Source organism: Kogia breviceps, chromosome 11 (genome assembly GCF_026419965.1).
Source record: "Kogia breviceps isolate mKogBre1 chromosome 11, mKogBre1 haplotype 1, whole genome shotgun sequence".
Taxonomy (NCBI): Eukaryota; Metazoa; Chordata; class Mammalia; order Artiodactyla; family Physeteridae; genus Kogia; species Kogia breviceps.
Genome location: NC_081320.1, coordinates 81,707,911 through 81,722,794, shown reverse-complemented (window position 1 = coordinate 81,722,794; position 14,884 = coordinate 81,707,911). Strand labels below are relative to the sequence as shown.

General features: G+C 41.7%; 1 protein-coding gene across 6 annotated transcripts in view; it reads left to right on the top strand.

The window, feature by feature from the left end:
* The window catches only part of BABAM2 (BRISC and BRCA1 A complex member 2), a 512,794-nt gene that overhangs the window by 476,074 nt on the left and 21,836 nt on the right, over nucleotides 1-14,884 (top strand). Inside the window, exon 12 of one of the 6 annotated variants that reach the window (XM_059079505.2) lies at nucleotides 10,304-10,603. The exons of the other annotated variants lie outside the window; for them this stretch is intronic. Coding sequence (XP_058935488.1) covers nucleotides 10,304-10,319 — 16 coding nt within the window. The 3' untranslated portion in view covers nucleotides 10,320-10,603. Of the gene's footprint in view, nucleotides 1-10,303; nucleotides 10,604-14,884 lie in introns of those variants that run through there. 6 annotated transcript variants of the gene reach the window in all.

The window sequence follows — 14,884 nt, the reverse complement described above, 5'->3', positions numbered from 1 at the left end:
CTGGAGCTTGGAATTTAGAGATACAACTATTGCACATGAATCTCCCTGTAGAAAGCTTTCACCAGTCATATGGAATACATAAATGTAAATGCAGAGAGTTTTTTTATAGGTAAGACTTTAGTATCTGGAACACCAGTCTTCACAAACCATGGCCTTCCTAGATTGAAAGCAACAGTGGATCAACACCATAGTTTCCAAAAGTAAATCATAAGAGTGGCAGGTGGTTATTACTTTATCACTCTGTACAGCCATATGCTCACACCTGTGATCCCAGCTGAAGGATGATCAGATCCAAAGAATCACAGAAATGAAGACTATCAATTCAGCATCGTCTTTAATGCTCATCCAGTATTTACTGAGCATCTACCATGATCCAGGCAATGTGCCCCTTGCTGGGAATAAAATGATAAATAAATTAGAAATTGTCCGTGTCTTCATGGAATTTATAGCCCAGCAGGAGAGATCAAAGCCTTTATCATATCAAACGTGTGACGGTTTTAAAGTACCTACTAGTGAAACCTGGCCTTCCAGACCTAGAATGCTCTTGATTGGTAAGACTTCTTGCTCTTTCCTTCCCCTCCCTGGGTCCTATTTCCATCCCCAGGTACCCACTGGCATCTATACTTTCTGTAGTACAAGGCCTCCACTCATAGCAGGGTTGGGGCTCTTTTAAATAATGACCGGGTAGCTTTCTCTAGAAATCCAGGCCTCCCCAGGTTCACATGTGGAATCCAGAGCTGCCGTTACCTGATCCTTTAGCATACCCTTCCTCTCTGTATTCCTTTTTGTCTGTGATGCCCAAGTCTGAAATTCTATTTAAGGAAAAAAACAAACATATGCAAATGTAACTAATAACAATGAGTAAGACGGACTTATCTTGAAATAAACTTGAAAAGGGGGATTATGATGTAAGTTTTACATTTGAGGGATTGCAGTTGTTTCATTCTCCGGGCTTTCCCTGTGTATACATAGGATCTGCCCTTAGAAGATGGGCTGTTATTTGTGGTATGTGCTGTGGAGTCTGAACCAGATGTGTTTTTGTGGTTTCCATGGCAAAGCGATCTCGGTGTGTGTGTGTGTGTGTGTGTGTGTCTGTGTGTCTGTATACGCACACACGCGCTTCTTAAGTAGACATTTTAGAATGTATGAATTGAGTCTTTAAAGAGTTGCAGACTACAAGCCTATGATTTCAGCATAGGAATATCGTAAGCGAAGCCTGTTTATCTTAACAGATTGGTTCAGAGTTGCAAGAGACATTTGCTTTACTTTACCAGCCTAAAGAAAACATCCGAAGTAATGTTCAAAAAGTCTGCTTTCCACTGTAGTGAAGATGGATCCATTTTAAATGTAATGAAAGAGAAAGCCAGCAGCTCATGCTAGGAAGAAGAAATAGTTTTAAAACTCCTTCTTAAATTGACCTGAGTAACTTCCCTGAGCTGTGTCAGAAGGCCAGGTATTGGATAAGCACAACCAGAGAACTGTCCTGCAGTACAGACCAGAGTTTGGTGGAGAAGGTGGAGAGACAGGACAGAAAGAGAGAAAGGTCAGCTGCAGCATTCCTTACACCCCCTGCTGAAAGTATTGTATGTACACAGTGCGTAAAAGGCTATAATTCACTTGGAGAGCTCTGCCCAGGACATAAACACTCTCACGGTTTATGAACAGCGCTAGAGCCCTTTGAGTGGAGTCAGCTGTTTATTCCCTCCTGCAGAGCAAAATTCTAAGCATGTGATTTCAGAAAGGACACTTTCTGGCCAGGGCTCTTCCTATGACATGTACTTCTTGCTTGTGGCTGTTCAGCAAATTCTGTCCTCACAAGTGAATTACCCTCTGCTGGGTAAGCACAGGCTTCAGGGTCATGTGTGCCCCAGTTCCTATCACAAGTTCTAATCTATAAGCTCTGTGGCCTTGGGCAGGGCTATTAACCTTCCCGAACTTCATCGTGTAAAACAAGACTGTACTCCTCCCTACTGATGGGCTTGATATGAAGGGTCAGTCAGTGGGTGGACATGTGAAAGACCCTTGGGTTTAGCTACTGCTTTGTCCCACAGGAGGAAAGCACAAGCATGTGCCCACTGCTTTCCTCCTGCTGTCTTTCTGCTCCTGCAGGTCTACCCTTCCTTCCACGTTCTTCCTTATGATTTTCCCATCCATGCTAACTTGCAGGCATCTCTTTCTCCTCTTTCCAGTTTTGGTTGACTGTTGGTCATATACTGCTTTGAAACAAATCTCTTTTGTATTATTCTTTGATTTTTTCACATCTTTGTATATATCTCATTTCCTTAATCGACCTGTGAGTCCTTTGAAGGCAAGGGTTTTGCATATATCTTTTAAAGATATCTTTATCTTTTAAAGATATTTATTGTCGTGTAATTTAGTGTAATTTATATACACTTATAATTTACATACAATGAAGTGGACAGATTTCCCCCCCCCCCACGCCCCGTACACGGGCCTCTCACTGTTGTGGCCTCTACCGTTGCAGAGCGCAGACTCCGGATGTGCAGGCTCAGCAGCCATGGCTCACGGGCCTAGTCGCTCCGCGGCATGTGGGATCTTCCCGGACCGGGGCACGAACCCGCGTCCCCTGCTTCAAAAAACCACTGCGCCGCCACCAGGGAAGCCCAAAGTGGACAGATTTAAGTGTATCTTTTTTAAAAATATATATATATATTTATTTATTTATTTTTGGCTGCACTGGGTCTTAGTTGCAGCATGCGGGATCTTCATTGCGGCATGTGGGATCTTTGTTTTTCAGTTGCAGCAGGTGGGCTCACAGTTGCGGTATGCAGACTCTTAGTTGCAGCATGCATGTGGGATTTAGTTCCCCAACCAGGAATTGAACTTGGGCCCCTGCATTGGGAATGCAGAGTCTTACCCACTGGACCACCAGGGAAGTCCCTAAGTGTATCTTTTGATGGAGTTTTGACAAAGTTACCTTCTACCCCTTTCCAATTAGTCTCCTCACTCCCAAGACAATGCTGTCTGATTTCTATCACCATGTCTTAGTTTTTCCTCTTCTAGATACTTCTTATAAATGGAATAATACAGATTGTACTCTTTTGTATCTTTTGTATTCAGCATAATTATTTTAGAGTTATCTGTTATGGCATTCCTTTTTTTTTTTTTTTTTTTACTGCTGAGCAATATTTCATTATATGAATATGGTATAATGTACTAATCCATTCATCTGCATATTATATTTAGGTTGTTTCCAATTTGGGGATTTTTATGAATAGAGCTGGTATGAACTTTCTTATATAAGCTTTTTAATTGACATATGTTTTCAATTCTGTGGGTAGATACCTGGGAGTATGTGTATGATTAACTTTATAAGAAACTGAGAACCTTTTGAGAAGTCGTGCCAGTTTATACTCCCACCGGCAATATGCTGGGTTCCAGTTGTTCCATATCCTCTCCAACACTTGGTATTATCAGTCTTTTTCATTTTAGCTATTCTATAGAGGATGAAGTGATATCGCATTGTTTTTAATTTTGATTTCCTGATGATTAATGATGAGCATATTTTCATGTGCTTATTGGTATGTCTTCTTTTATGAAAGGTCTGTTCAAATTTTGCCTATTTTTAATTAGGTTGTTGGTCTATTTATTATTGAGTTTTAGAAGTTCTTTATATATTTGTCAGAAATATGTATTAGAGATATTTTCTCCTAATCTATGGCTTGCCTTTTCATTTTCTAACAGTATCTTTTGATGAGCAGAAATTTTTTATTTTTAATGAAATCTATTTTGGCAGTGTTTTAGTGTTTTATTTAATTATTTTATTTTATTTATTTATTTTTGGCTGTGTTGGGTCTTTGTTGCTGCACGCAGGCTTTCTGTAGTTTTGGTGAGCAAGGGCTACTCTTCATTGTGGTGTGTGGGCTTCTCATTGCGGTGGCTTCTCTTGTTGCAGAGCACGGGCTCTAGGTGCCCAGGCTTCAGGAGTTGTGGCTCACTGGCTCTGGAGAGTAGGTTCAGTAGTTGTGGTGCACGGGCTTAGTTGCTCCGCTGCATGTAGGATCTTCCCAGACCAGGGCTTGAACCCGTGTCCCCTGCATTGGCAGGCAGATTCTTAACCACTGTGCCACCAGGGAAGCCCTATCAGTGTTTTATTTTTATGTTACTATTTTTGTATCCTCATAATTATTTACCTTCCACAGGGTCCTGAAGAGATTCTCCTATGTCTTTCTCTAGAAGCTTTGGTTTTGGTTTGACATTTAGGTCTATGATCCATGTCAAATTAATTTGGGGGTATGGTATGAGGTAGAGGCTAAAGTTAATTTTTTGGTTTATATATCTCCAGGTATTTAAGCAACATTTGTTGAAAAAACCTTTCTTTCCCCGTTGAATTACCTTCATGCCTTTGTCAAAATAAATAGACCATATATGAGTGGGTCTATTTCTGGATATTCTATTTCATCTATCTATTTTGCTGTTTATATACCAATACCAGTGGTTCTTAAAATCAGGAAATGTAAATTCTCCAACTTTATTCTTTTTAAAGATTGTTTTGGCTGTCCTAGGTCCTATGTTTTTCTGTATACATTTTAGAATCAGTTTGCCACTTCCAACCCCAACCTGCAAAAGAAAAGCCTGCTGAGATTTTGATTGGGATGGCATTGAATCTGTAGGCCAACAAGGGAAGAATCGACATTTTAACAATACCGAATTCTTCCTATCAGTAAGCATGGTTTTATTTAGATCTTCTATAATTTACCTCAGAAATGTCTTAAGATTTCAGTGTAGAAGTCTTGGATATTTTTTAATGTTTTTGCTTTTATTGTGAATGATAGCTTTTCAGATTTCATTTTCCAGTTGTTGCTAGTGTATAGAAATAGAAATGATTTTTCTGTATTGACCTTGTGAACTGTGACATTGCTAAATTTACAATCCTACTAAGTTCTAGTAGCTTTTTTGTAGATTTCTTGGAATTTTTTACATAAATAGTCATATCATCTGTTAACAGCTTTACTTCTTTCTTTCTAGTGTTTAAATCTTTACACTTTTTAGTTTCTTTCTTTTTTTTTTTTTCTTTTTAACCTACTTGCACTGCCTGGGACCTCTAGTCCAGTGTTGTACACAAGTGCTGTGAGCAGACATCTGGCCTTATATTTCCACATTAAAATTGATGTTAGCAGTAGGTTTTACATAGACGTCTTTAGCAGATTGAAGAAATTCCCTTATATTCCTACTTTGCTAAGAGTTTTTTATCATGAGTGAGTGTTGAATTCTGTAGAATGCTTTTTCTGCCTCTATTGACATGATCCTGTGGCTTCTCTTTTTCTATTAAAGTGGTGAATTACATTAATTAGGTTTTGACTGTTAGGCCAACCTTGCATTCCAGGGATAAATAAACCCTTCTGAGTCATGATATTTTATCCTTTTTTATATTATTAGATTTGATTTGCTAAAATTATGTTAAGAGTTTTACATCTGTGTTCATGGATGAAAGTAGTCTGAAATTTCCTTTCTTGTGTTGTCCTTGTTAGACTTTGATAATAGCACTACACTGGCTTCATAAAATGAATTGGCAAGTTTTCCTTCCTTATCTGTTTTCTGAAAGAGTTTATGTAGGTTTGGCATTATTTTTTTCTAAATGTTTGGTAGAGTTTATTTGTGGGGAAAAATATTCAATGTCTATACTAAATATAGGGATATTCTGATTTTTAAAAATTTCTTCTTGTGTTAGTTGTAGCAAGGTGTGGGTTTTTTTTTTTTTTTTTTTGTGGTACGCGGGCCTCTCACTGTTGTGGCCTCTCCCGTTGCGGGGCACAGGCTCCGGACGCGCAGGCTCAGCGGCCATGGCTCACGGGCCCAGCCGCTCCGCGGCATGTGGGATCTTCCCGTACCGGGGCACGAACCCGTATCCCCTGCATCGGCAGGCGGATTCTCAACCACTGCACCACCAGGGAAGCCCTGTGGGGTTTTTTAAAGAAATTTATCCATCATATTTAAGTTGTTGAATGGATTGGCATAGAATTGTTTATAGTATTGTCTTATTTTCCTTTTAATATCTATGGGGGCTATAGTGATATAACTTGTTTTATTCCTTACAGAGAAAATTTGCATCTTTTTTCTCTCCTTTTTTTTTAAAACAGTCTACCTAGGGATTTATCAATTTTTCTAATCTTCTCAAAGAAACAAGCTTTTACTTTGTTGATTTTATCCATGGTTTTTTCCATTTTATTAATCTATGCTTTTATCTTTATTATTTCCTTCAACTTATTTTCAGTTTAATATCCTCTTCTTTTTCAGTTTTTTCAAAATAGAAGCTTAGATCATTGATTTTAATCCTTTCTTCCTTTTTAATATAAGCCTTTAAAGGTATAAATTTCTCTCTAAAGTTTGCTTTAGTTGTATCCCGCAAAATTAGCCATCCATTTTATACACATCAGTGTATACTTGTTAATCCCAATCTCCCAATTCATCCCACCACCACCACCACCCACCACCGCTTTCCCCCCTTGGTGTCCATATGTTTGTTCTCTACATATGTGTCTCTATTTCTTCCCTGCAAACCAGTTCATCTGTACCATTTTTCTAGGTTCCACATATATCCCTTAATATACGATATTTGTTTTTCTCTTTCTGACTTACTTCACTCTGTATGACAGTCTCTAGATCCATCCACATCTCAGCAAATGACCCAATTTCGTTCCTTTGATGGCTGAGTAATATTCCATTGTATATATATATATACCACATCTTCTTTATCCATTCATCTGTTGATGGGCATTTAGGTTGCTTCCATGACCTGGCTATTGTAAATAGCGCTGCAGTGAACATGTGTCTTTTTGAATTATGGTTTTCTCTGGGTATGTGCCCAGTAGTGGGATTGCTGGATCATATGATAATTCTATTTTTAGATTTTTAAGGAACCTCCATACTGTTCTCCATAGTGGCTGTATTAATTTACATTCCCACCAACAGTGCAAGAGGGTTCCCTTTTCTCCACACCCTCTCCAGCATTTCTTGTTTGTAGATTTTCTGATGATGCCCATTCTAACTGATGTGAGGTGATACCTCACTGTAGTTTTGATTTGCATTTCTCTAATAATTAGTGATGTTGAGCAGCTTTTCATGTGCTTCTTGGCCATCTGTATGTCTTTTCCATTATCATTTTGTTAGAAAAAAATTTTTACTTTGTGATTTCTTTTTTGAACCATGAGTTATTTATAATTGTGCTGCTTGAATTTCAAGTGTTTGGGGATTTTTCTAGATGTCTTATTGTTACTGATGTTTAATTTCTGTTTTGGTCAGAGATTATAATCTGTATGATTTTAATCCTTTGAAATTTGTTGATACTTGTTTTATGGCCCAACATATAGTCTATCTTGATAAATAATTCATGTGAACTTGAAAAGAATGTGTGTCCTGCATTTCTGAGGTATAGTGTTCTATATACATATTAAGTCAAATTACTTGTTAGTGTTATTCAAATCTTCTATATCCTTACTATTATTTTTTTTGTGTTTATTATTATAACAGTTACTGAAAGGAGGTGGTAAAATTTCCACTTATGATTTGTCTATTTCTCCTTTTAGTTCTGTCATTCTTTGCTTTTTGCATTTTGAAGTTTTGTTATTTAAGTACATATGTATTTGGAATTGTTATGTCTTCTTGATGAATTGGCCATTCTATCGTTATGAAATGATTCTCTCTATTTATGATAATACTACTTCACTTGAATTCTGCTTTGTCTGATATTAATATAGTTACACCAGCTTTCTTTTTCTTTTTTAATTTTTATTTTTTAACATCTTTATTGGAATATAATTGTTTTACAGTGGTGTGTTAGTTTCTGCTTTACAACAAAGTGAATCAGCTATACATATATCCCCATAGCTCCTCCCTCTTGCGTCTCCCTCCCACCCCTCTAGGTGGTCACAAAGCACCGGTATGATCTCCTTGTGCTATGCAGCTGCTTCCCACTAGCTATCTATTTTGGTAGTAGTATAAGTCCATGCCACTCTGTCACTTCGTCCCAGCTTACCCTTCCCCCTCCCCGTGTCCTCAAGTCCATTCTCTACATCTGCGTCTTTATTCCTGCTTTCTTGTGCCTATTTTTTGCTTGGTATATCTTTTTTCATCTTTTTGCTTTCATCCTCTGTGTGCCTTTATATGTCAAGGAAACCTTTTATAACTTGGTTTTTTAAATCTAGTCTGATAATCTCTGCCTTTTAATTGGAGTATTTCATTCATTTACATTTCATATAATTAATGAGCTGGTTGGGTATAAGTCTGTCTTTTTACTATTTGTTGTTTAATTTCCCCTGTTCTTTATCCCTTTGTTCTTCCCTTCCAAATCTTCCATTTGATTTATCTGAGTATTTTTTAGTATACCATTCTCTCTTCTATTGGTCTTTTAGTTATAGCTCTGTGTATCATATTTTAGTTATTAACACACTAAAATATATTCTTAATTTATCTCAGTCTACCATGAATTAATATTACAACAGTTCAAGTATAATGTAGAAACCTAAAACAATGTAATTCTTTTGTGCTATTATATTCAGATGTTTCACTTCTTAATATATTATGAATCCCACAATACATTGTTATTACTTTGGCTTTTAATAGTCAGTTGACTTCTAAAGAATTTTAGAAAAGAAAGAAAAATTATGCTCCATTTAATTCTGGCTTTCTGCACATCTACACCCTGGCAGATAGATAAAGTTTCCCATTCTCTTTACTACTTGTCTGAGCCTCCCTCCTCAGAGGCCTGGCATTTGAGTAACATAAATACAGAGAGGAAATGCATGTGGCAGTTAAGAGCACTGACCCTAAAGTCAAGAGAGAGTTGAGTTTAAACCTGTCTCTGCTATCACTAGCTGCGTGACTTTAGGCAAATTCATAGTCTGAGTCTGTCTGCTTATCTATAAAATAGTGAAGCTAGTTTAGAATATCAAATGGGGTGTGTGATTTTCTATTGTTGATTCCACAAATTTTATATCTTAAAACAACACAAATTATTACCTCACACTCTCTGTGGATCCAACACAGCTTTCCTGGCTTCTCTGTTTAGGGTCCCAAAAGACTAAAATCAAAGTGTTGTCTGGGGCCGTTACCACATCTGAGGCCCAGGGCCTCTTCCAAGCTCATTCAGGTTGTTGGCAGAGTTCAGATCCTTGTGGTTGTAAGACTGTGGTCCCTGCTTCCTTGCTGGCTGTCAGGTGGAGGCCATTCCCTGCCACGTGGGCCCCTCCATCATCAAGCTTGCAGTAGTACATCACACACTCATGTTTCCAATTTCTGACTTCTGTGTCACTGACATCTAGTCTCTGATTTAAAGGGTTCATTTGATTAGGTCAGGCCTACCAGTTAATCTCCCTACCTTAAAGTCACCCATCGGTTCTATGTAACATAACCCACTTACAGGAATGAAATTCATCATTTTCACAGTCCTGGGGATTATACAGGGAGTGTACGCCAGGGGGTGAGAAGTCTTAGGAGCTATCTTAGAATTCTGCCTACTACACAGGGTAATGTAGGTGAATTGTCCAGCATAGGATCTGGCATGTCATAAGCATTCAGTAAATGTTAGAATTCAGCGTCATCATACCTGGAGGAAAAACAGATTTTTAATTAAAAGATAGCGGAGTCATAACACAGTGTGGAAATCCCAGTCGTAAGAGGGCACTTGACAGTATGGTTGCAGGAGCCCTGAGGCCTGAGAATTCTTTAGAGACCAGGGTAGGGCTGGTGCGGGGAGGGGTGATCTTGAAGCATAAGTGGTTATAATGTGAGCCTGCTCACATCTTCTGGTAAGATTTAATTGTGGCATCAGGCCTCTCTCTTCAGTCCCTGTGCTTGGTAAGCTGGCCAGAGGGAACCCTGACTGAGCCAGCTTTGGGGCCCAGGTATCCAGTCATCGCTCTGTGTTAGGGAAAACCCTGACGGGGACTTTGCAGCCCTCTCCCTCTCCCAGGACCACTAACCCCCTCCCCCATCCCTCCCCTTTATATCTGTAGTTTTGGAACTCCCATCTGGTACCCATGGGCAGGGGTTGAACGGGAAGGTAAGACTTGTGGCCACTGTGACTGCTCACCCTCATGGCCTTTCTGCGAGGGGAACAGCTGCAGAACTGAGCCGTTCTGGGCAGGAAGCGTCCTGGGAGTGGAAGGGAGAGCCCCGAGCTAGGCAGAGCAACCAGGCTGGGGCTCCCAGAAAGCTCGGCCACAGGGGGCCCATCAGGGCTCAGACCTCAGTGGCAGAGCCTGCAAGCCCAGCTGCTGCTATGATTCATGGGTTTTCTTTCTTTTTTCTTTTCTTTTTTTTTTTTTTGCCTTGCATTTCCTAGGAATAGTTCCCTTTAAAAACTCCCAACCTCATCTCAGCTGAACTCCCCTCAAGAGAGAAGAGGGAATTTTCCAGGCCCAGGCCAGCCTCGCTTGGGGGATGAGAGCACCCGTAGAAGACAGGAGAGGAACCAGTGATGGTGCCTTCCGAGAAACTGGGGAAGGCTAAGGGCGCCAAACCTTCCTCTCCCCCACGCGCCCCGGGTTCCTGTGTTCACAAGCTGACCCATCCCTCCTAGGGTTTAAAGAGAGAGAAGTTGTGAGGAGAAAACTAAAGCAAATAAATATCATGAAATTCTTGGATCTTTGAACTCTCACAGAGAATCATTTTGAAAAGTATCTGCAAGGGATTTGGTTTGCTTTTTCTTTCAGAAGAGAGAGCAACACAGACGGAGAGGAATCCAGATCTGCCTGGCCTCCAGGCATCCTCTCCAAATTGCGTAGGTCAGAGAGAACATGTTATTTATTAGAACCTGACATCTGTTGCTGTGAAGTGATAAGCTCCATTAAAAAGCCCGGCCATCAGTTACTGCTAATACAGCCCTCCTCCTGGAGTGGGCCGCTCAGCACACTTCCAGCCTGTGCAGACCGGGCTGTACCAGGCACGGAGCATTCGCAGCCTCGCGCGGCCTCCCTAGGACCTCTCAGGCCATCTCTCCCAGGCCCTCCATCTGGGTTCCTGGCTTCCTTTGATTCCACTCTTTGGCCGCTCTGAGGGCTGTTTTCAGGACTGAACCCCCTGTCCATGCTGCTTTCTCAGTGGGAAACAGGGTGAGGCTTTACTCTCTGGTCTCAGTCACGCAAGCCGGAAGGAGCTGCACACAAAAGAGTAACTGGGAGATGAACACATCGTAGTTGGGGGAATTCACTTAGCTGTGCTGTTGTGAGAGCAACTGATCAGCTCAGGCTTGGGTTCTGATTATCCCTCCCAGGATGGGAAAACTTTCATGATAACCAAGTACACCTACTTCCTTGTTTGTGAGTTACAACCCTACATTTTCTTGGAAAAATAGACAGATGTCCTATAAAGTCAGAAAGGAAGGAATAGGGGAGTTGGTTTTGGATTTTTTTTTTTTTTTTTTTTTTTGCGGTATGCGGGCCTCTCACTGTTGTGGCCTCTCCCGTTGCGGAGCACAGGCTCCGGACGCGCAGGCCTAGCGGCCATGGCTCACGGGCTCAGTCGCTCCGCGGCATGTGGGATCTTCCCGGACCAGGGCACGAACCCGTGTCTCCTGCATCGGCAGGCGGATTCTCAACCACTGCGCCACCAGGGAAGCCCGGTTTTGGATTTTTATAGTCTACCAAAGTAGAAACACACGCTTATTCATGGAATCGGAGTTGCCTTTGAACGGTTGGAAGGAAAAACGTACAGTAAGTAAAAGACAATGCAAAGAATAACAGCCTGGGAGTTAGGAGCCCTGTGTCTCATTTGGACACCATTATTAATTTCCTGTGTGAACTTGGAAAAGACACTTGACCTCTCGGGGCCTCAGTACCCTCATCTGAAAGCGCTGGGCTAGTAGCTGATGATCAGTAAGCTCTAACATATTTCTGGGATTTTAAGTGAAAATTGTGTGTAAGGTAGTTTGGCATACTTTTTTTTTTCGTGTTGACAAAATTCCATCTGTGTTGCCAGAGGTCAGACACAAATTGAAAACATTGCTAAATGGAATTAAGTACACTCCGTACGTGATGGTTTTTTGTACAACCCGTATCTAATATTTATAGAACACTTCAGCTGTGGGACGTGCACACATATGCCCTGAACACACACACACCCAGTAAAATACTTCTAGATGTAATACTTTTTCAGATGTCAAGTTAAAACAGCTTCTCGGGAATTAGGCTTGACTGTTCAGATGTGCGTGTTGGTTTCTGACAGGTGCCGCCGGGCTGCTCAGGGCTTATGATGTGGAGTCCAGCCAAGGCGGGAGGGCCAAGCCGCATGGTTCTATCATTTCTCATTAAGGCATGCATTCTAGAAATAGGGGAAGCATCAAAGAACGACCATCCAATCTGTGCACATCATTAGTGACAAGCAGAGGCCTCGCTTCTGCAGAAACGGGATTCTGTCTCGTCTGTGGTCAGCTCCTTCGGCACAGGGGCCACCTGTGAAAATGAACGAGATTCGTGACTCGTTAAAAATCTCAGCTTTATAGAGGTGAGCGAAAACAGGGAGCAGATATTGGGGTAGTAACCACTATGCCAGTGACCTCCAAACTCCACAGCCAATAGCAGACCTAGGTTGGGTGACCAGGCAGGGATGCATTTAGGAAGGTAAGTGGGACAGTAGGGGCCAGTCTCAGGATGTGGAACATGGAAGGAACCTTAGGCATCATCTAGTGCCACCAAAATTGAGTATGGTCAGCAGTGACCATTGTGGTGGAAATTAAATGGAGTGATTGGCATAGACTTGACCTTCGCTTCATCGTTGTCATTTCCTGGAAGAACTTGTTCAAGGCCGTACAGTACAAAGATTAGAACCCTTTTACCCGATCACTGGTCCAGGGCCGGCCCAAGCCGCCTCTGACCTCTCCCCTTCACTCTGCCTGTTTCCTGCTCCCTTGCTCACAGGAGAGCACAGTGGAGTCAAGCGCTGGAGGGCAGCATGCCTGCATCCGCGTACCCACCACCTTCCCTTGGGGTGGCCGGGCATCGAACCCTCTTCCTAGTGGCTCACCCAGCAGGCTGAGGGACACTGTGGCCACGGGGAAAGCCCAAGGTATTCTTGAGCAGAACTAGCTCTCCTAAGAGTATGGAGACCTGACACTGAGTACCTTTAAGGGAAGGTGAACATTCCTGGGGCTGAACTTATTACTGTAATCAGTGGGCAAAAGAAGAAAAGGGGTATGAGAATGGAGCAGGCCAAGGGAAAGACACTGCTTCACAGCTGCCTCCAAACCAGCAGGAAGGCTGCACATCAAGACGAGGGCAAAAAATTCCAGTGACTCCTATCTTCCCAGACAGAACTTCTGGCACTTAGTCATGCCTAATGGAAAATGGAAGCCAAGAAAGCAGAAGTGAGGCCGGAGTGATCTAGGGTAGTTCTTATCCAGAGTCACTTCTGAGGAGAAAAAGTGCCCTGGATGGTCAGGGCTGAGTTGCCAGGCAGAAGTGCCATGGCCACGGGGAGAACAGGCTGTAGAGCAGCCGTGATTGTAAGAATCAAGTGTAACGATGGCTTCTGCAGTGAAGTTATTGCCAGTAATTCATTCAGCAAACAGTTAAGAGCTATATACACTACCGTTGACCCTCAAACAATGCGAGGGTTAATCCACATATAACATACAGTCGACCCTCTGTATCCAGAGTTTCTCCACATCCGCGGATTCAACCAGTCATGGACTGTGTAGTACTGTAGTATTTACAGCTGAAAAATATCCATGGTTAAGTAGACCCATGCAGTTCAAACCCATGTAGTTCAAGGGTCAACTGTCTATACAGAGTATGTGCAAAGCACTGGGGACCACAACACACGTGCACACGCGCGCGCCCGCGCACACACACACACACACACACACACACACACACACGTGCTAAAACTCATCCACCTGTTGTGAAGAGTCCCAACTACAAAGCCCACTGATTGATTTTTGGAACCGTCCATCACTGGTTGAGATTCTGTTCCAATGATAGGGCATCCGTGACATTAACTACTCAGTACACTGAGTACAAGTCAAAATTGCAAAGTGGGAAGCTCTGTAGCTCTTCTAAAAATCAGATTTAGAAGACCAGAATTTTCCATTATTGATCACTTTGGGGATCGGATAATCTTTATCTTTTTTTTTTTTTTTTCGGATAATCTTTAAATTGTCATTATTTCAGTTGCCCAAAAAAGTGAAATTTATGGGAACGTATATGTAAAGGCAAGACTATGTCATTTCTTTCTGAGAATAAGTGATAATGGCTCAACCAGTCTCTCCTGATCATCTTACAGACAATAATAATAATAAATATGCATTGAGGGCTTTCACTGCACCAGCACAGCTGTAAATGCTTTATATATTTTAATTCCTGTGATTCTTGTAACAACCCTATGAGACAGGTACTGCCATTACACCTGTTTTACAGATGATGAAGCTGAGGCCCCACAAAGTGAAGTGACTTGTCCAAGGTCACGGTGTAACTTAGTGTAGGAACTGAGGATATACCTTGGGTTTCCCAACTTTTAGACTGGCATTCTGCTCTTCTAATGCCCTGCCACTCTTCCTCAGACTGACTGCCTGCGTCATCCCCAAATTGCCAGGCAACTGAGCTCAGCTGTCTGTCTGTAACTGCAGAGTCTCTGGGCGCTCTGCCTCGGTCGACACTCACGTCTGGCGAGCCCTAGTATGGATTTGTAGTGGCAGTCATTTTGATTAGGTCCTGCCCAGATCACCAGCATTTTTCCCATTCTTTTATTCATTCATTCAGCAAATATTTATTGAATTCAAAGTAGGTATCAGGCACCATGTTAAGTGACGCGTGGGACACAGTCTGCCTTCACTGGACCAGAGGTGAGGTGAAAATTCTACATAAATTACTTATAAGGCAGCAGCATGTGCAACATGCAGGTGAAATGCAGTCGGAGTCCCGAGCAGAGG